The sequence below is a fragment of the Phascolarctos cinereus genome, unplaced genomic scaffold, assembly GCF_003287225.1.
Source record: "Phascolarctos cinereus isolate Bilbo 61053 unplaced genomic scaffold, phaCin_HiC Scaffold_4;HRSCAF=312, whole genome shotgun sequence".
Classification (NCBI taxonomy): domain Eukaryota; kingdom Metazoa; phylum Chordata; class Mammalia; order Diprotodontia; family Phascolarctidae; genus Phascolarctos; species Phascolarctos cinereus.
The window spans coordinates 9788743-9810941 of record NW_027555847.1 but is presented as its reverse complement, the minus strand read 5'-3'; the positions used below and the strand labels follow the sequence as shown (position 1 = coordinate 9810941).

Below are 22199 nucleotides of genomic sequence, written 5' to 3'. Positions count from 1 at the left end.
CACTTCCCAGTTTCTCAGTGTCCTTCCTAATATATACAGTTCTCCACTCTGGTCTGAGCAGGGCAGAGAACAGTTGCACCATCACGTCTCTCGATACATTATGGCTTTCATTATGATTATTTTGTTTCCATACTTCTATATTGGGCTTCAGGGAGGAATTTCTTCAGAAACTTTGTGAGTGCCTTACTCAAAATTTATCCTCCCTTTTATCTCCCTCCCCCAGCCACCCAATAGCAGCCCCATGTCTCTCTTTGGAGAGCAGAACCTGGTGAGTCTTGAAGCCTAAGGGATCATTTTGTGTACTCATTCCCTATATGACCGCAAGCAAGTCACAACTTTCCTGGGCCTCTTGTATTCTCATCTACAGATGTGGGAGTTGGACTCTACGGCATCCAAAGACCCATCAAGCTTCCAGTCTTATGAATCTACCATTTATGATCTATGTCCGACTTGAAGACGAAGCATCTGATCTGCTCACTTGGAGACCCATCTATGCATAGTTCAATCATTGCTAGCCCAGAGTCACTCTCAGACTCACTTATTTCTTACCTGGGTGAATCCATTGAAGGTGCCACTGGATGCCTAAGTGGAAGTGGAGACCAGTATGTATTAATAGTTAAGTCTTTATAGCCTTTGTTAATAGGCACATAGTTTTATGTGTGGACATGGAAAAGACAATGACACATCACCAATGAAGCCAAAATGGAGAGAAAGGGGAAAGGCCATGAGTGAGAGTACTTATGAGATGGAGGAGGGCACAAGGGAGCACATTCAATAGGCTGCTGACAAAAAAAAGGCCAATGCTCTTTCCAGTAATTTCTGGTGGCTGTTTCATTATTCTTAAAGACTCTCTCTTTCAGTAGTGGTAGGACGAAGCCTAAGGGGTGAGCTCCCAAGGTGTGCCTTGGGGTCTCTCGCCTGTCAGGCAATGACCATCACTGTCCTAGTCATTGTCAGAAGATATTTCCCTGGGTTTTCTAAACAACAATTTTAGAATTTTACCCAGAACAAGATTTTCCCAATGTGTGTGTGTGTGTGTGTGTGTGTGTGTGTGTGTGTGTGTGTGTAAATGTAAGTTATTCATGCATTCCTTATCTGTAGGCTCTTTGAGGGCACCAACTATAGTGCACAGACAAAAGCAGTGGGTTGAGAACCTGGATTGAATATCTGGGTTCAAACCCAAGCTCTGCCTCTATACCTGTGTGACCTCAGGCAAGCTACTTATCCTCTCTGTCTCAGTTACCTCCTCTGTCAAAAGAAGAGTTTGGAGGAGAGGACAGCTACGGTCCTATTCTAAATCATGTCCCTATGAATCGTGTCTGCTCTGTCCATAGTATGGCAGCTTGAAAGGCAAACATTCAGTCATCTCCACACTTGGCACCTGGGATGGGGGCACAGACCAGGACTGTTTAGAATGATCACCTTTTTTTGGTCAACCTATTTGTATGGTCAGGCTGCACAGAGTTCAGAGGATTGGGGTAGTTTGTCAAGGAGGTCAGCGAGGGCTCACTCGGAGAAGGAAGGCATGGATCATGGATGTGTAGAAAACATGAGGTAACAGAGCCTACGGGGATCTGGGGCTAGGCTAGGCTACACACCGGGGTAGGTACCTCTTCTTTCTCAGCCTCTACTTCTCGGTACAACACTCCATATCTCCGATTAGCAATCTCATCTTCAGATAAGTCTGAGCTGTTGGTCTCACTGTCTTTAGGACTATTTGAACTCTCGGTGCTAGCATTTGGGGAGCTGCCCACGTGGAACAGAACCATGGGTCTTGCTAAATCCTGGCTTTGCTGATAGACACTCATGCTGGCCTGTTCCCCAGATAACCCTGCTTTCAAATGAGCCTCCAATGTCCTCTTGTTGGCATCTAGGCCTGCATCTTCCCAGCAACTACTGGAGCCTCCCATGTCTTGGGTGGGCCACTGATTAACAAATTCAGGCCAATTATCCAAGCCATTCTTTGGGCCATCTGGTAGACCACTGAAGTCCCAGGAATCCTCATTATTCACAGTAGGGTCCCAGTTGGGTAGCCAAATCTGATTTGCGTCTATCCCCCAAGGATCTGCCTCTGAGCCTTCTGGCTTACTAATGCTATTTCCTCTGTCTTGGAGGACTGTAGTTTCAGTCCCTTCTCCCAGTGAATCTTCTGCTTGACCTGCGCACAGGTTATTGCTACATTTGGCCACAGTACTGTCAGAAGAGGCAGACTCAGCTCTGACTGGTAGGGCCATTTCATCCTGGATGGGGATGAAGGCAGCTTTAGGGTCATCGACTCTAGCTACATTTTGGAGTGTGCTGACACTGCCATCTTCAAGTTCATGAGCAACCTCCTCTGTACTGCTCAGGCCAGAATCACCATGACTGTCTGCCAGACCCATAGGGTCTTGCCCTGAGTGATCTACCATCTCTAAGTCAGGAGGAACTGCAGAAATGACTATTCCTTCCTCCATAGCAAAAGTCTGTCCTACAGTGCTAGTACCCTCAATATTTGCCACGTGCTGTGTTTGGTGCTCTTGACTCCAGATGTCTAAGGCATTCTCAAGTTCAATTTCAAGGCCCTTGACAATTTCACACTGATTGATTGTTGGTGGCACCTCAGTATCTAACCCTTGGACCTTATCTCTAAATGCACCTGGAGGATCTACTCCTGCTAATTCTTTGCCTCTGTGTTCCCTTTCCTCAAAAGAAGCTACCCCTAAGGAGACCCCCATCACACAAATAACCTTCTCCTCTGTGATTCTGAATGTTTCCTGGCCTCCCTCTCCTTCTGTCTTAGGCTGCTGTGGGTCTCTGCTTCCTCGGCTTTCCCAAGCTTCCTCTTCATACTCCTCTGCACCTTCTATCCCTTGGGTGCTAACATTGCTGGTGTCTACCTTTTCACATGTCTCCAAGCTTCCCCACATTGATTCTTCCATCTTTTCTTCTTCCTCCTTTGTTTTTTCCACACTTGAGTGGATTTTTTCTTGAAGGCCTCCAGTTTCCACAACTGGCGTCTCAGAGTCTAGTGAGTATTCAGAAGGCTGCTCCATCTCTGGACTCAGACCCATGGCAAATCTAGCTTCTGGTTCAGCCTCTAGGGAAATCAATGAGTTTTCTTCTGTGACAGCTGGCCCTGCCTGATGGTCACTCTCCGTGATGGCAGGAGGCAATGCTTCAGTGGGTAATGCTGCGTTCAGCTCTGCCACAGGCTCAGGTATGGATTTCTCTCCAGAATCACCTGCTGTAACCTCCTGGCTGACACTGTCTGTGCTAACATCTAGGCCCCAGACGAATGACCCTAGGTCACTTTGGGGGTCAGGAATGTCTTCGGCTGACCCAAGGTCTGGAGTTTCCTCCATGATCAGGTTACACAAGGAAAGGCTTTTTGAAGCATCAGCCTTTAAAGCAGGCAGAAGAGCAAAGGGGGAAAAAAACAAAGTAAGATGAATTTGGTCATGGCAAGAGTGGGTGAGAAAACACAGAGGTCAATGTCTGCGCGGTCACATCAAGGCCAAGGAGAAGCTAGTGAGGGCCTTGGGTAAAGTGCCTCAGACTAGGGGGGCACCCAGCAAGGTCATGAGAAAAGCTCCTAATCTTTGGAAGGGACAAGAACATAAGCACTGCACACTCACCACTACAAAGTGAGAAATTTCAGAAAGTCAACCTACCGGCTGGACCAGGTCACTGCTTGTCTGTGGGGAGGAAAATCAGATGCATGAGGCAAGAGCAAGACATGGCAAAGACAAGAGCTGGGCACGACAAATTCAAGGCAGCAAAGATTTAAGGGCCTTCTGTGTACCAACCACCATGCTGGGCTCTGGGGATGCAAAGACAAAGGTGAAAATCCCTGCCTTCTGGGAGCTTACATTCTAATGAAGGGAAACAACACATTTGCAGGTCAAAATAAAGAAAATACAAATTAATTTTGAGAAGGAGAGAGAGCTAACAAGGCTGAGGAGGGGATGGGGGGTGGTCAGAAAAGGTCTCATGTGGGAGGTGACACCATAGCCTTGCTTAGATGGAAACTAGATAGTTAGTCATCTGGACCCATGGTGCCTTCGGGTTTTGTTCCATCCCTTTGCCTGATGAAGAGGGACACAGTTATAACTTTTAAAGCCAGTACCGACTTCATGAGGGTGGCTTACCAACATGTACACAATCTTTAAGGGGAGAAACGATAAGCAATACGGCCTCACTGTGAAGGCGCATCTCCATTTCTGGAATTATCAACCACTCATTTTGAGTTTGGCCCTGGCTGAAAAAGTAGTTCTCACTTGTGAATCTTACTGGGAGGGCTGACTGAGCTGGACAGCAGATCTACGATACATAACCACCCACCTGACAAGCCTGTGAAGCACAGTCACCATTATGCCCCTGTGCAGGTGAGGTTCAGAGAGATTAAATGACCTTGTGGCCCATGATCATACAGCAAATGAGAAGCAGAGGTGGAGATTTGGACCTAGGTCTGATCCAAAATCCGGAGAGACACTGCTCTGCTGCCCTTCCTTGGATGACCATGCAGAGGCCAGCAGGAAATGACCTTCACTATGAGCTGTCTTGGCACTGATGGCCATCTCCCTAACAACCTTACATCAACAAGCTGGGAGGCATTAGCCTTGTAGATGATCCCAGGCTTTAGTTATAATGTCCCTTCTCCATTTCTAAATGCCAGGCAGGAAGATGCACACATCCTATGGGGGAACATTAAGATGTGCCCAGGACATGAGGTCTTACCCTGAGGTCTCTGAATTTATTTTTAGTATTTTTGTCACTGTATTTCAATAGAAGTGGTTTCTTTTGCAAATCTATGTATTTTATGGATTTTAAAGAAAACATTACCTAAGAAGGGAAGAATCTAGCTTTACCAGACTGCTGTCAAAGGCAGCAGGACACACAAAAAGGTGAAGAACCCCTGGCTCTAGAAGATAATTAGACATCAGCTGTTTCAGATGCAAAGCAATCTACATTTTAAACATTTTTTCCATCCTCATTCTGAAGCCTCTCATCTCACTCTATCACTCCCAGATGATACTATGTCAACTGGAGTCATGGCAAGAGACACAAACACTTAGGTGTCCAGGCTCTAATCCCTGTGTTCTAGAAACAGCCAGATTTGGAGTCAGGGCAATCCGAGTTTAAATGCTGCCTGAGATACTTCCTAGCTATGTGACCCTTGGAAAATCATTCATTATCTCTCAGCCTGACTTCCCAATGTGTAAAAAGGGATGATAATAGCATCTGCCTCACAGGGCTATTGTGAGGGCCAAATGAGATAATATATGTAAAGTGCTTTGGAAACCTGGAAGGGCTACGTAAAGGGTAGTAGTAATAGTAGTAGTCGTAGTAGTAGTTAGGATTAACCCTAATCCTGTTATTATATTATCAATATCATCATCATCATTATTAATTGTTGTTACTATGTCTTGTGAACCCTTGGTTTTCTATTCTTCTCATCTTCCTGATCATCTGTGAATCTTCCGACCCAAGACCATAGCATTAAGAGCTAAGCTTGGGCCACTTAAGGCTGAGATCCAGGGTGGTAGAGTGGGTAGGGAGCTGATGTTCAAGTCAGGAAGTCCTGCCTCTGACACACACTACAAGACAACTCTCAGTGCCTTAGCTCCCAAAGGCTATGAGCTAAGATGAGCTGTTGGTATGTTTCAGGGGAAGGATTTTCCACACTGGGAATCACCCTACCCACACTGGTAAAATCACAGATCCAGATCCCAAACAAGCAAGCAAACAAACTTAAGTTGGCCAATGGTTTGAGTGAATGGCAGACCTCCAGAAATACAGTGTATCTTCAGCAGTCTGGTAATGGCTCTAGGGAGATCAGATTGTCAACTAATAACATAATTTTAGCTTTCCTTGCACAAAAGTTTGGATGAAGAATTTCAAGTATTATAGATTCTCTGGTGACCCAGAGGTATCAGCATATACAATCCTTAGTAAAAGTCTTACCGTCCACAAATCCCAGGGCAATGTCTGAAAAGGAAAAAAAAAATATTGTCATTCCACTTAAATGAGAATCTGTGGGAATGGCTGGTTCAGTGGGCTCCTGGTCAAGCACCCACTTGGCTTCTCCCAAGGGGTGGGGTTGGGGGGATTGCTTTACTCAAAGTACTATATCAAATATTGAAAGTAAGAAAGGAGTATGGATAATGAAGCCTAAAATGCCTGCCCTGAGGAAGAACAAATCTTGTTGAATTCAATACGACAAACCTTCCTTATTCTGCATTAGGTACTCGGGGTATAAAGCTGAAATAGGCACATTCTGAGTTTCCAGTCTAGTAGAAGGGAGAGTACATGTGTGCAATCACTCAAACACAAGTATTTATGAAATGCTTATTATATGCCAGCCACTATGCTAACTGCTGGGAATAGAAGACAGAAATGATCTTGTCCCTTCCCCCAAGGAGCTTACAATTGGCCACAAAAAAAGCTAAAACATACGTGCATGAAGAAGGTCAAACAGCCTGATGTGGAGAGGCAGGGAGGGGGGACTCTCTAGGTGGGAGAGTCAGGGAAGGTTTCATGGAGGAGGTAATATCTAGGTGAGCCTGAAGGAAGCAATCAGTGCTGAGAGACAGATGGAAGGGCTCTGTTCCTCAAAGTAGAGAAGCAGGAGATGGAAGGAATGGTGGGCACTCCTGTTGGCCTGGAACACCTAGTGCCATAGAATAAGATTGAAAACTAGCTTGGAGTCAGATTGTGGGGGGCATTGAATTACAATTTAGATTTGATGGAAAATGGGGAGCCATGAAAGATTTTTGAGTGGGGAGAACAGAGTGACATTGTGGAAGAAAAACTCTTCTTAATGAAAATTAGAGCAAGTGGAAATGGGCTACTTGGAAAGGACATGAGTCTGCCCAGACTGGAGGTCTTTGACCGCTTGCCAGCTTTTTGGCAGAAGAAAGGATGGACAAGGTGACCCTTGAGACCCCTTTCAACATTGTTTTCTATTGTGTGCATTAGGAAGGTGACTCAGCAGAGGATGAAGGAAGGGTTCAGATGACTATAGGGCTGTCAGCACGAGCCAGTCTCCATTAGATGAAGCTCAGGGCACTGTTCTTTGTCCAACATTTCCAAGGAAACTGCATTTTCCAATTCTACCTTCTACCTCAAGTGACACTCAGCTCTAGTAATCAACTGGTAATTAGTGGAATTTCCCTACAAGACTTCATTGTACATCATCTTAACTGACATCTAATACCTTAATCATAAAGTGTCAATCCAGAATTTCACCTCTCACTTTGGGTGGGGAGCAGAGGGATTGGGGAACTGTGGAAGGGGTGGGTCTCTCTACGCATCACACATCTGAGGCTCAATACCAATCACCACATCCCCATCTGGGCCTGCTGGTGGCACTGGCACAGATTCCTTGTGTTCATAATGAAATGCTAAAGTCAAAGAGCAGAGGAGAAAATGCAGTACTAAGCTTAGTCCTCCATTAATTTAGTGCCATCATTTGGAAATGCCAAGATTAACAATTTCGCCTTGGAGAGACAATGTGGCACAGTGCAGACAGCACTGTGCCTGGGTTCAGCAGCACCTGGATTTGAATCCCACTATAGACACTTACTAGGTCTGTGACTTAACTTCTCCGGGCCTCAGTTTCCTCAGCTGTAAGATGAGGAATATAGACTCATTGGTCTCTATGGTCCTTTCCAGCACTGGATCTCTGAGTCTAAGGTGAAAATTCCAGGGATTTGGTTCTGGCACACTTCCATTCCCCAATCCCTGTCACACTGGAGCTGGGTAGGATGTCCCAGCCTTTGCAATTTCTCACATTTTAACACCTCTGCCCCTTTCTGAAGACATCAGCATGGACTGGGGCTATTTCAAATTCCATTTAATTAAAAATGGCTGTCTGAATGAGGCACCATCTACCAAACACAAGGATTGTTTCTATTTCCCTAGGACACGATGCCTTAATATTTACACAGCATAGGAGCTCACACACTAAGCTGACAAGACTCACCATCTTCTCTAGAGAAAAGGGCCGTTTGATACTATCAGTCCTCAGGATCATTAAAGGATGGGCTTACTGTTGGAGGCAGCTAGCCAAGATCCAAACATGGAGAGCACTATTAGTCGGAATATTGATCCCAAACCCTGAAGGGAAGGGGTGGGGGTGGGGTCTATTTTAGATGGAAAGGAAATCATGCTAGGATAATGAAGATAACAGGACAGTGTCATGGGACTACAAAGCTTCATTCTTTCCTGAAAGTCAGAAAAGGTGAATGTCTGCCTAGAGCTCAACTACTGAGATAGGAAAAAGGCTCTGCAGCACAGGCTACAGGTCTATTATCTGAAAACATGATGGAGGTCCTTAAATCCAGTTCTAGCAGGCAGGAGATAAAAGGACAAGATGAGTTCTATGGTTACTCTGTCCTTCTCTTCTTTCATAACGTAACCTCTTTTATTGCTTATTCAGACCAATTGGGATTGGGGTAGGAGAATCAGCAGAGGGCACCCACTTATAGAAAAAATATTTATGAAAGCCCTAGTTTGTGGAAAACCCCTAGTCTGTGGCCTGTTCCAACTAGGGTTTGATAGAAAAAAGAGGTGACTCCCTTGGTCCAAGTGGTCCAACAAAAGTGCTATGAAAATGGCCCATGTGGTATCTCAGCACCCATCCTGAAATGTTTCTGTGGTCCCTGGCTCAAGACAGGTTTAGATAGGGGGAAAGCCTGAGGAGGTATTATGCCTTTTGCAGATAATCTCTACTGAAAAAAAAAAAAGAGTTTCCTGAATAGGAAAGGCATGAGTGATATGCCAAGTCAACTCCCAACTCTGTTTGGGCATCCCAGCCAATACTGCTTTACTACAGTATTTGCTCCATTGGTGTCTTAGACTCTATCCATTCTTCCTTTGCATTGAGCAAGGAAATGCTTGAAAGCTCACGTGGGATGTCACCGTTTAGGCCAATACCGAGAGACCATCTATAGCTGCAAGGAAAAGCTAAGAAGGCTTGAATATGTTCTCTTCAAATACAGCTTGAGGCCAAACACATTAAAAATGTTTATTAATTTGCATGAACCAGCCCTCCATGTCTTTCTCTTCATTCTGATAGCTAGGAAGGGGAGGGGAAGGGGGCAATTGCCCTCAGATACCCTAGGAAACCATCATGAAGCAAAAATCAAGGCTGATCCTCTGTGCCAGAGGGGCCTATTGGAGCCTTAAAGGCAGACTAAATCCACCATGGTTAAATTAGAAAGATGACTAAGGGATGAAGAAAACAGTGAGAAAAGTAAGTGGGTCACAGCTCTCTTGTAGAAAGCTTCCTTTTAGGTGGATAAAGGGGAAAACAATGGCTTGTGGAAAGGGTGAGTCAAGTCACTAGGGCCAAAGGTATTAATTCTCAAACACGGCTTTGTCTCTGAACTGTGTCCTAGTTGGATCACTTATATCATCCCTGAGAAGTCAGGAATAGGAGAGATTAAGTTAGGGACAAGGATAGGATTTGCGACTTTATTGGTAGAGATAACTCCCAGGGAAGAAAATTCCCTCTACCAATAAAGGTCATCAACTTTTCAGCAACTTGCCACAGTCTTAGAGAATTGCTTAGGTCCCTGAGAGGTTAAGTTACACAGCCTATATGTGTCAAAATCAGGACCTGAACCCAGGTCTTTCTGGCATGTGAGCCAGCTCTCTATCCACTATACCACATTTTCAATTCAAAGGAACTTTCACAGAATGAGAAAACTAACAGAATGGAAAGGTTTGGGGGCATGTAGAAGGCATCAGTTTGCTTATCTTCTCTTAGGACGAAGGGATCCCCTGAGGGGGAAAGTGGTTGATGAGATATGGAAAGGACCAAGTCCATCTCATAAATTGACCAGCCGTGTTCCTTGTTAGCAAAGAAGTGAGAAATGTGTGTCTCAACTTGCCAACTCCCCATGTTCCTCCCCACCCAAAAAACCACCCCCTACCTGAGACATGGGCGAGTGGGTGATCCCTGCTGATCCCGCTGGTGTAACATCCGGCTTGAAAGGATCAAAGTCCAGATCGAGCAAAGACTCTTCTTTCTTTGCCTCAGGAACTTCATTCTGTTAAGGAAGAGGGCAGTGACTTGACATTGTTGTCAGGAGTTGGCCTGGCCCAGGCTTCCCTGCTCACACGGTCAAGCCTAGAGCTTGAGTGAGGGATGGATATCAGCCCGAGGGCTCCTCCAGTATCTGTGCTGTATTAAATGTCACAAGACCCAAGTTGCAAGTTCCAGGGCAGGGGTAGGAGGAAGGGAAATAAAAAAGAAATGTACAAAATAACTATTAGATATTTACAAGGAATAGCAAGTTGTACATAATAGATATACAGCTTCACATGCAATTATCTTTTTTTTATTATACTGTGTTTTGTGAATATGTCAACGAAAAAATAGCCGCTAATTTTGGCCTATTCCTCACACCCACATGTCAGTTTTAAGGGCAATTATGAAGTCCACCCCCACCCCATCACCCTTCACTCATTGGCTCTGACTTGAATGCTGCTTTGCAATTGCTGAGCTGGAAGGAGTTATCTGAACTGTGATTCAGATTTAGGCTCAAGGTGAGGGAAGCCCCCAAAGATCAGGGATGTCCCAAAGTGCAATATCATTAGTTCCCCATCGTTAAAATGTTTCAGGCAGAAGCTCAGGACTCATTGATTGGGGATGTTTGAGTAGTCTGCCTTCTTCCTGTTCTGATGTGTCCTCATGGCATGGAGCTGACCCTGGGCTCTCAAAGGCTTCCAGCACAGACAAACTCGTGGGCCATGGCACGGCATGCTGTTGGGACATGCCTGGTTCAAGGAGGTTCCCCAGCAGGTCATCCACAGTTTGATGCCCATTTGGGGCCACGCTAATTCTCAAAGAGCATCTGCTAATTCACAGAGAGGCTATAATCTAAGTCAGTGGAAGGCATAAATTTGCTAATGAAATTATGGATACTTAGGACTTCCAAGCAAGAAGGAAGCATCTTGGTGCAGTAGAGAGCATGTCGGACATGGAGTCAGATTTGAGTTCAGACAACCTGGCCACTCGCTACCTGGGTAATTCTGGGCAAGCCAATTCCTCTCTGAGTCTGAGTGTTCTTGTCTGTAAAATAAGGGAGTGGGACCTGATCAGAGCATCTTAGCCTTTTTGTATGTCATGGATGCCTTTGGCAGCAGACTGGTGAAGTCCATGGCTCCCCTCCCAGAATAATATCTTTAAAAGTATAAAATAAAATACAGCAGCATTATAGAGAAAACTAATTCTACTAAAATAATTTTGAAAATATTTTTAAAAAAATCAACACATTCCAGGTGGAGAAGCCCTGGATTAGATGATCTTTTGAGATTCTACCTGTCTTGAAAACTAAGATCTTCAAAAGAACAGAGGAGATTCCTGTCCAGGTATGTATTGAACTCAGTGGTCTTCTCTGACTGGATAGAGACAACTTCAGAGACTGTAAAGCCAAACCCCTTCCTTTTCTAAACAAAGGCTCTTGGTGTCACAGTGGAATAATTTCTTCACAAGAAAACCCCAATTAGATTGGTGGTCTATGTGATGATTCCAGGGCAGCAATTTCCTGAGATGAGGACATGGAGTACAGCATTAATGTCTCAAAGAAAGAGTCCACCGATACCACCAACTGGCATTTGTAATACCCTCATAATTTGAGAAAATGTCAACATAAATTTTGTAGGATCACAGAATGTTTAAATCTTGGGGACCTTGATCTGACTCTGTCATTGTACAAGACCTAGCCAATAATGAGTGACTTGCCTAAGCTAGTAAGTAGTTGAGATAAGATTTGAGCCCAGATCTTCTGGATCTCAGCTTCTATATAAAGATGGTCCTTTTGATCTATCAATAGGGCATGAATTTAGGATATTATTATGATTATTGTTGTTGTTGTTGTTATTGTTATTTCGTAGAGGATGGATCTGGTTGCCCTTTTCCCCAATCACATGAATTGTGGCCAGGAGTTGATGGGATGGATTGGAGGCTCTAGCTTGCGATTATGACAAAAAGCAGAACCAAGTGCCCCATGACACAAATGTCATGAACACTGTGTGTCCACAACAGACTTGTTTCAACACCACTGAAATGACTTTTCAGGCAAAAATCTCTTCCACTCCAAAAGCACGCTGGTTACACCGATGCAGGTACGCCCCCCAGTTGGGCAAAGCCCAACCTATCCCTTCCTGTCTTTCCTCTGAGACACTCATCCACGCGCACCCATAGCAGCTCCTCCATAGTGGCTCTTCCCAATGTGATGTACACCTTCCTTGGCTTTCTTTGACAACATAAGGTTGCCAATGGAACATCCCAACTGTCCACAGGTTATGCCATGCTCTTGTTTCACTAAATGTTAAAGTGACTTAGACGATCCCCTAAAAATCCTGGGGTAGGTAGGACATGGTCACACTAGCAATATCCTCTCAACATTTACTAAACACACAGTATGTGGAATGCACTATGAGGCCACTAGATGGCACAGGGGATAGAACACTGGACTTGGTGTCAGAATGGCCTCAGTGTGAATCCAGTCTCAGGAACTTTCTAGGTATGTGACCCTGGGCAAGTCATTTAATGTCTCGGAGCCTCATCCTTATCTGTGAGATAAGATAGTGATACCCTACCAGGTGCATAGGATTGTTGTAAGTAAAGCATGGTAAAATGTGACATTATAACAAGATAGTTTCTGCTCTCAGTAACTTCCAGTCCAGTTTCCTAACAAAAATTTGCTGGGGTTCATTATATAACAGAAAAGTATGGCTTCAGAACAACATTGTATCTTCAGAGCAGACATATCAGAAACTGAACTAGAAATGTATGGCAACAGAATCTCATGGACATGACAGCTTCCCACATCACTCTCCATGTAGGGGAGACATCTTGCATCCCCAGTGTGAGAATGGGGAGGGAGGGTTGGGAGTAGAATGGGGAGTAGATGGTCAGCCTTCTTCAGGCTCCACTTTCGAGAAGTTTTTGGGAGCTGACCTGTATCCAGATTGAAGCAGGCAGTGAGCTGCTGATCAGAATGTTCGTCATGCTCGTCAGTCTCACCTGACAAACATTTTCCTCATGAGGGACTCATCCTTGTAAATGTTAGAACTGTCAGCAAAGACCATCACTCTGGGCATAGAGATCACCCAGGCAAGCCAAGACAAGAGCAAGTGTTCTGGAATGTTTCCATTTTTCATTTTGTTTGCATTCATCATGCAGCAAGAAGTGGTTGCTCTAGGAAAACCCTGAAATGTTGAAGTCTATTCAATTCTTAAAGCCTGGGCCCTAATTTAAAAGATTCTTATCTCTCTTGCACCTTAGGGAAAGGACATGGTGACAAAGTCTCTCAGGCTGTGCTTGCAAGGTGAGAGGATGGGGGCTGGATGATAATCCAGTCTGGTGGAGTGAGACCCAGCTAAATTACTGAACCCAAACAGTCATCATTCATCGAACAGTGTCAACAGGGAGGAAGGTTGGCTGTCTAGACTATCTGATGGGGTGAAGAATTGAACTGGGAAGTGTCTGCTAACCAGACAAGGGGTGATGTAAAAAGATGCTATCTAAGAATTAAGAAAGGGGAAAGCAGCTAATTCACACAATTTACAGCATTGGGCCACTTAGAAAGGACCGTGTTGGAGATATGTTAGGGAAGGAATAAAAGTGAATGGATCAATTACTCATTAAATATCCAATCTTCTCTTGCCTCATCCTGCTATAAACAAAAGAAGAGTGAAGGTCAGGCCTAGAATAGATCACTAGGGGGATGGGGGAGTTGAAGAGAGGATCACAGAAACATAGATAAAGAGCTAGAAAGTACGTCGGATCCATATATTCTAACCCCCTAATTTTACAGAGGAGGAAACTGAGACCTACGGAGGTTAAGTGACTTTTCCAAGGTCACAAAGGGGGTGTCAAAGGCAGGATTTGAATCCAAGTCCTTAAACTCTAGAACCAGTGCTCTTTCCATTCACTTTACAAAGGAATGAGCTCTCTGTCACTGGAAAAGTTCCAAGAGATGTTAGATGGGCACTTGCTGGGAATTTGGGGGGAGGTTCATCTACTGGCAAGGAAGTGATCTCCATAACTTTCAATGTCTCCTCTAACTTGAGCATCCTAGGAGAGTGGCATTAGACAGAGGGGAGAAGGAGGCACAGTCGCTGAGGAGACACAACACTTCAGTCTGTCATATTCATCTATGCGTGCCTGTCTAATTATTATTAGCTTAGAAGAGCTGCTGCTTCTGTTTAAATACGCCACACTGGCAGATCCGTTCCTGGTGTCTTTTAAAAAGAATGATGCCAGGAATGAAAGCAAAGGCAGGGAGTTATTTTCATTCTGGCTTATTAGAGAGCAGAGTAAAGGGAAAGACTGGCTCATTACCTCTCAGGTGGAGACCCAGAACAGCCAGGAGATGGTGAAACCAGGAGATCTCTTTTTCTTCTAGGTCCTACCCACCCATAATGCCATCCTTCCAGACACTCAGGACCCTAACCTCCTCAGCCTGCTATTGAACACTCTCTATATCCCAGCCTCCACCTAGATTCCCAGACTTGTTTCATTACCTTTCCTGGCCTCAGTTTCCTGGTTTGTAAAGTTTGGACCTGATGACCTCCATGATTCTTTCCAGAGTTAAGTCAATGACTTTACTGCCCTTCATTGACTCTGAACCAGTCCGATGGGCTTACTAGCTGCTCCCTGAACTCAATACACCTCCCACCACCAGGGACTTGTCCCTCTTGGCCTTCTTCACCTCTGCCTCCCAGAATCTCCAGCCTCTTTTAAGACTTAGGCAGCATGATGCCCTGGAAAGAAGGCTGAACCTGAAGGAACAGAACCTGAGTTCAAATATCAGCTGCCCTACTTCCTTCCAGCATGACCCAGGACAAGATATCACTCTCCACTCCTTTCCTCACCTGTAAAACAAGGGCATTACACTAGATAACGTCTACATTCTCCTCTACTTAGTTCTCCAGTTCTGGGACCTAAATGGCCATCTCCTATAGGAAGCTTCCTCGGTCCCCTCTCACGTGTTAGAGTTCTCTCCCTACTCAAGTTACCTTGTATTTCCTTATCTCTGTACTTGTGGCTTCCCTTCAGTAAAATGTAAGTTTCTTGGGGGCAGGAGGTATTTCCTTTTTGACTCTGTATCAGCACCTAACATAGTATCTAGGCTTTAATAAATGTTTGTTAAAATGAAATAAAAATAAAATCTCTAAGAGACTGAGGGTCTATGAAATAGTTCATTATCTTGACAATGAGATAAGATTCCTCCTTCTAACCCCCTTATTTTGAAGATAAAGAAACGGAGGCTGACAGGTTGAGTAACTTTCCTGGGGTCACAGAGCATGTAAATGTCTAAGGCAGGATATGGATGACTCAGGGTCTCCCTGACGCCAAGTCTGGAGTTCTACCCACTAGATGCCCTGGGAAGGCTCTTCCAGTTGGAACCCTCTGGTCCCACACCTTCTGCAAAACAAACCTATCTTTTGTATTCAGAGAAGAGGCCCATTTGGGGAGAAACCATTTAAAGAACTGATAGAAACTTAATTTAAATAGGACACCCTGTGTAAACATACATACAAAACATGTTTTTCAGGGAAGAAAAGCCCGTTCAGCTCCACGCCAATGCTCTAATTCCAGTATCCTGTTTCCCCACAGCTGTGTTCATATCTTCTCTTTGTAATTTTGCTTATTTTCTCTTATCTATTCATCTGTGCTCTGCTAAAAATAAATAACAGCTCCTCATGATGCCTCGACCCACTCAATCCTCACGTGTCACAGTTCTGCATGTGCATCTGCCAACTTTCCCAGACCATGTTTAATACGAGTGCCCTTGAGTCCAGCAACTTCACTAGAGAAGTGCCCAGTGATGCCAGTTATGAAGAGAAGGGATCTGACTGCATGTCAGTAGGATGTAGGTCATAGGACCAGAGACATGGAGCCAGGAGGGACCTTGAAGGTTGTCAAGGCTGTTCTGGTAGTCATAGACATAAAGAATGATGGCACCTTTGGAAAAAAGATGGACCAACCTGCTGCTTGTCTACCACCTCCCCACATCTGATCTCTTACAACCCAGAGGGCTTTGTTAATGCTCTCAGCCTTGTGTGAGAGCCAAGAGAACTGACAGAACTCTCCATCAATCATGAGTTGTTAGCTACCCTATGTCTATACATTCAGGGAGTGGGAAGGGGTGCAAGAAAATGATAATAATTATAATAATGATGACAGAAACTGCCATTTCTATAGCAAGTGGAAGCCTGCAAAGCACTTTATCTCCATGAACAACAATGCCCCTGTGAGGGAGGGACTACCACTATTTTTATTCCCATCTTACAGATGAGGAAACTGAGGCTCTGAGAGGTGTCCAAGGGTACATGATAGGCTCATGGGATCATAAGTTTAGAAACAGAAGACAGTTAAAAGGTCATCTAGTCCAATACTCAGTTGTTTGATAATGGTTTTTATGAAATGTGCAATAATTCTCACCTCTAAAAGGGACTGATGGATACTAGTTACCCTAAAGCTGGTGCCTTCTGTATCCATTTTTCAAACCAAGGAACTTAACCCTCACATCAATATCCTCATGGACAGCAAGAGGCTTCTGTAGAAGGATAAGAGATTTAAATCTGGAAGAGATCTTAGGGGTCTTCTTGTCCAATCCTCTCAGAGGCCAAAAGGAACAAAATTTGCTCAAGGTCACACAAGTATTAAGCGGTTAAGTTCTGATTCAAACCCAGATCATCTGACTTGAAAACCAATGGAATTTCCACTTCACCAACAATTCAAACAAAAAAAATGTTTCTAGATATTTTAAATCAAAGTGATTTTTCTGGCATGAGTTATCCAGCTGGGCTGCTTTCTCAATCCCTCACTTTGCACATGAAAATAATATCAGATATAATTAGGAGAAATGCTTTAACTCATGTGATCTAATCCATCTGCTGCTAGATTTATCTTATTCTTAGATTAAGAAAAATAATAAAAATTCCAAACTGAGGAAAATATTAAAAAGTAAAGGAAACAAGGCAAAAAGGGCAACAGTAGCCAGTTTAGAACCATGAAATTGCAGAGTTGGGAGGGTCCTCAGGGGGCATCTAGTCTAACCTGGAGCCCAGCAAGAATTCCCTCAACAACTCAACCCAGTAGCCTTGGCTTGAAGCCTTCCAGTGAGGAGGGACCCACTGCCCCCCAGGCAGGCCCTCTCCACAGTGGGAGAGCTGTAAATTTAGGAAATTTCCCCAGACATCACCCTTAAATCCAGCTCCCTACAACTGCACTTGTCACACCTAGCACTGTCCCCTGGGGCCAAAGAGGGCAGGCCTGTGCCTCATCCAAATGTCAGAACTTCAGATACTTGGATGCAACTGTCACGGCTCCCCTGAGTCTTTTCTGCTCTAGGCTTGGAGTCCTCAGTCCCTTCTATTGATCCTGAGGAACTTCAGACCCTTCCTTGGAGTCACCAACTTACTACTGCTGCTACTACTGTTACTGCTGCTGCTGCTGCTGCTGCTACTACTACAACTACCACCAACAATAACAACAACTAGCATTTCATAGTGATCTAAGGTTTGCAAAGTGCTTCACATAAGTTCTTTCTCATCTGATCCTCCCAACAACCCTATGAGGTAAAATTCTCATTTTAGAGATAAGGATGCTTGTGTTTGTCCTTAGTTCTCAAAGAGGACCGTGACATCAGGGAGGTGATGACATGACTTGCAATTGACTTTGATTTGAGGGAGGGAGGGCTGTGCAAGGTCACCAGTTTCACTTTCTCCTCCAGAGCCATCTGGGTCCAGTGGCCAGATATTCATCATGCTGACTGGAGAAGGCTCAGCTAGAGATGAGGAAACTGAGGCCCAGAAAAGTGAAGGGATTTCCCCAGGATCCCACAAGGACTGTCTGAGGCAGGTTTTCTTCTTGACTCTAAGTCTGGAACTCCAGCCACTTGATCATCCTGCCTACATACATAAAGTGGAAGAGGCCTGATGAGATTGCTGTTTCACGCAGGCCTGGTCATGACATCGGTCATGTCACTGATGAAGCACCTCCCCTTTCCCCTTTCCCCTATGGTTACTTTTAATGGCCACGTGCCTGCCATTGGCCTGGCTTGGGTTCAGATCTGGACCTGCTGCCCTGGGGCTTCACTGTCCTCCTTGCCCAGTGAGTCCGGCTCCAACCATGTCTCACGTCACTTTCCGCTTCTGGATCCATAATTACATCAATGTAGCCTCTTCTACTGGGAAGGCTGTGTCAGCCCATGACTATATGGTTCTACCTGGGGCAGCTAAGCAGCAAAGTGCACAGAGCACTGGGCCCGGAGTCAGGAAGATTCATCTTCCCGAATTCAAATCTGGCCTCAAGCAGTACTAGCTGTATGACCCTGGGCAAATCATTTAATCTTTTTTGCTTCAGTTTCCTCACTGTAAAATGAGCTGGAGAAGGAAATGGCACACCACTCCAGTATCTCTGCCAAGAAAACCCCAAACAAACAGGAACATGAAGACGTGGACATGACTGAAAATGACCCAACAGCATCAACAAATGGTCCTCCTCACCATTCCTAGAATGTTCCAAACCAAAAGATCTATACCTGGCCATTATTGCCCTATATGTATTGTTTCTTCTATTAGAATAGAGGCTCCTTGGGGGTAAAGGCTGCCTTCACTTTTACATCTGCATCCCTGATGCTTAGTCTTAGTGCTTGGAACATGGCAAGTACTTGATAAATGCTTTACCACTCATACATGCATCCATCCATCCATCCATGCATCCATGCATCCATCCATCCATCCATCCATCCATCCATGCATCCACCCATCCATGCATCCATCCATCCATCCATCCATGAATCCATCCATTCCATTCATTCATCCACGCATTCATCCATCCATTTCTCCATACGTATGTTCATCTGTCCATCCATCCATGCATTCATTCCATCCATCCATTCATCCATCCATCCATCCATCCATCCATCCATCCATCCATCCATCCATGCATCCATCCATCCATTTTTCCGTACGTATGTTCATCTGTCCATCCATGCATTCATTCATTCATTCATTCATTCATTCATTCATTCATTCATCCATTCATTCATTCATTCTTACTACAGTACCGTTGCCATTATTGATGTGCTCCCGGATGGCTGAGTGGCATGAGTAGTTGCTACAAATAATTATTGCAAAAGAGTGAGAAAGAGCTGTGGCCACTTGGGTTCTGAGGGGAATTTATGGGCTCTGCCCTTAGCCTCTGAGTGGATGAAGAGCAGAAACATTAGCAGGAGCCCAGACCATTGAATCCTGTTCTTCAGCCCATAACCATGCCTGGATGAATTAGACCTGAATCTAATTAGACCTCAACCTAAAACAGGGATGGCTTTCTGGAGATGCTAGAGCTGCCTCTGGACTGTCCAGAATCAGCAGCAGCCTCCACACAAGCCACTCACTTTCCATTTTCTCTTGAAATCCAAACCTTCTGGATGAAAGAGGCAGTCATTCCAGCAGCTCTGCCCCTTCTCCTTGGTCTTTTCCTTTGTACATGGGCACGTGCAGTTATCCTGTCCTGGCTTGTGCCGCGTGCATGCACACACATGCACACACATGCACACACACATGCATACACGTGTGTGTGCAGACGCCACTCACCCTCCCCCCCAAGCATTGGGGAACCCGCCCTGCCCCACGGCCCCCCCCCCCACTATACCACTCACCTGAGAAGCAGTTGTCACATTGATTTCTGGGACAAAGTTGTCCTCAAAGAGGCTAATGATGTTCTCTTGTTGCAGTTCCCTTGTGGGAGTGACTTTGGGCAGAGGTGGGACCGGAGGCCCTTTCCGCAACTAGTAGAAAAGGATGACAATGGTGAATTTGTGCAGCCAAGGCCTGCAGAAATGGCCTGCCTGGGCTAAGTCCTCCTACAGGGTGCCATGCCTTTCTACTGGGAGGCTGCTCCCCAGGCTGGGGCAGAACGTGACCTCCACTCAAGAAGGTGCCAGGGCGCAGTGGAAAAATCTGGCCTCAGGAACCAGAGGACCTTCATTCAAATCCTGCCTACCCACCTGTGTGGCCCTGGGTCAGCCACTTGGACTTGCTCCTCTGTGAGGTTCCCTGCCCCCCGCCCAGCTCCAGATCAAGGACCCTCTGAACTTCCTGGTTGACCTTGGAGAGCAGCTATGATCAGAGGCTTGTAGTTCAGATCAGGAAGGAACCTTACAGGCCACTGAGTCCAACCCTCTCATTTTACTGGTGGGGAAACTGAGGCCTGAAGATGCTAAATGGCTTTCCCAAGATCACAAATTCAATTGTCCAGAGAGGATCATGGGATGCCAGGTCTCTAGCTGAAGTCTCAGAGGTCATCTAGTCCAATGCATTCATTTTACAAATAAGGAAACCAAGGCACATAATTTGCCTGAGGTGGCATGTGTGACTATCCAGACATGAACATGAGACCAAAGAATCACAGATTTAGAAAGCTAATCTATTCCAATCCTCTAATCTTACAGATGAGGAAACAGTCCTAGGGAAGTAGAATGACTTTCCCAAAGTCACGTAGTTAGTGAGGGACTGGAACCCAAGTCCTCTGGTTTCTGGCCTTCTCGAATGGATGTAAAATCAGAAAAAAGCAATGTGGAGACCCTGCTTGTTACGTGTGTTAAAATAATGATGATTTTAAAATACAGAGGCCTGTTGGAGGACATCGGCATCAGAGGGGAAGGGTCAAGGCAAGTGACAGCCCTGCCATTCTGGAGGCTGCCAGAGGGTCCCATGGCCGTTCTCAGGGAGCGGACCGAGCAAGGCCATGTTTCTATGGAAGGCTTTATCCAGCTGCACCAACCCGTCATTTCATGCCCCAGACTGCTGAATATTAAATACACAGAAGAGCAACAGGAGAAAGATTTGGCCAGGATGATTTGATGAACCCCATCAAAAAAATGAGAAGAAAGAAAGCATGCTAGTCACAGCAAGAATTCCTATTTGGAGAAGGCGCAAGGCTGGCAGCAGCCTGAGGAGGGAGGTCACGTTATGCCCTGCGCCCCTTCTTTCTCTAAATCAATGATCCTAGAATCCATTTTACAGATGAGGAAACTGAGTCTTGTAGCAGTGAAGTAATTTGCCATAGATGGAGGCAGTAGGCAGGTCTGTTCCAATGGTTCCTTTTGGGCAGTCAAACATCGTGTGGGGCATGTTTATCACAGACAGAGAAATTTAGTGATTCCAACATGACTAATAAGGAAATATGCTTTGCATGATCATATATGTAGGTTATAACCTACATCAAATTGCTTACCATCTCAGGGAAGGGGGAGGAGAAGAGGGAAGGAGGGAATTTGGAATTCAAAATTTTAAAAAATGAACATCAAAAATTGTTATTACATGTAATTGGAGAAAATAAAATATTAAAAAAAAACCAAAAGAGGTTTAGTGACTCAGAATGAGGTCTTGGTTAGAGGGGAAAGCCTACTAAAAATCCTCTTTGCAAGCCTGAAAAGGTTGTATTTGACTTTTTAAAGTTCTCTGGCCCTGCTTAAAGTGTTCTGGTTTAGGTGGGAGGATGGATTGATCCATCCCTAATGGAGATGTCTGAGAAGCAGAGCCCAGCACACCTCCAAAGAAGGCAGGAGGGGCCTGGGAGGACACTGGATTTAAAGAGGCCTCTTCCTGGGCTCTCTCAGACATACCAGGAGGGCCTGGCTGGAGGCTCCTGCCCTGGCTCAGGGTCCCTTTCTTATGTCACTCTGCAGGCTGGTCCAGACCAAGAAAGTCCCCAAGCCATGGGCTTTTTCTTGTGTTGCCATTGTTTTTGGGGAAGGTGGAGATGCTGGGAAGGGGCACACACCAAGCCACCAGAACTGCAGAGCTGCCTGGATTAATTTCACAAACATATGAATGAAAAAAAATAACCTCATTCCAGTTGATCTAAAGGAAAGGATGGCTTAATTTTTTTAAAATATGGACCTAAACTTTCATTGGCCTTGGGATCTCTCACAGTGGAAATTCCCTCCACTTATGTGAACTGCAACTAGTCTCTAGCCTGTCAATCAATCATTGGATAAGCATTTATTAACTACCTCCTGTGGCAGCAAAAATAACAGAATCCCTGCCCTCAATGAGCTTTCATTCTATGTTTCAGAGGCAAAGAATTCAAAGTATAGAATAAAACAAAATATTGTCTGGGACAATGAGATGTGACGCGACCTGCTGTGGGTGACACAGCTTGGACATGTCAGTGGCAGGCTTTG

At 45.1% G+C, this 22199-nt stretch overlaps 1 protein-coding gene across 3 annotated transcripts in view; it reads right to left on the bottom strand.

Moving 5' to 3' along the window:
• AMPH (amphiphysin) overlaps nucleotides 1-22199 on the bottom strand; it is a 224531-nt gene that overhangs the window by 35534 nt on the left and 166798 nt on the right. For all 3 annotated transcript variants that reach the window (XM_020964329.2, XM_078152048.1, XM_020964330.2), the window contains exons 13-17: nucleotides 19671-19799; nucleotides 9918-10034; nucleotides 5944-5967; nucleotides 3651-3674; nucleotides 550-582 (exon numbers count right to left, since the gene is read on the bottom strand). In XM_020964329.2, the coding sequence (XP_020819988.1) occupies nucleotides 550-582; nucleotides 3651-3674; nucleotides 5944-5967; nucleotides 9918-10034; nucleotides 19671-19799 (327 nt within the window). The remainder of the gene's footprint in view (nucleotides 1-549; nucleotides 583-3650; nucleotides 3675-5943; nucleotides 5968-9917; nucleotides 10035-19670; nucleotides 19800-22199) is intronic.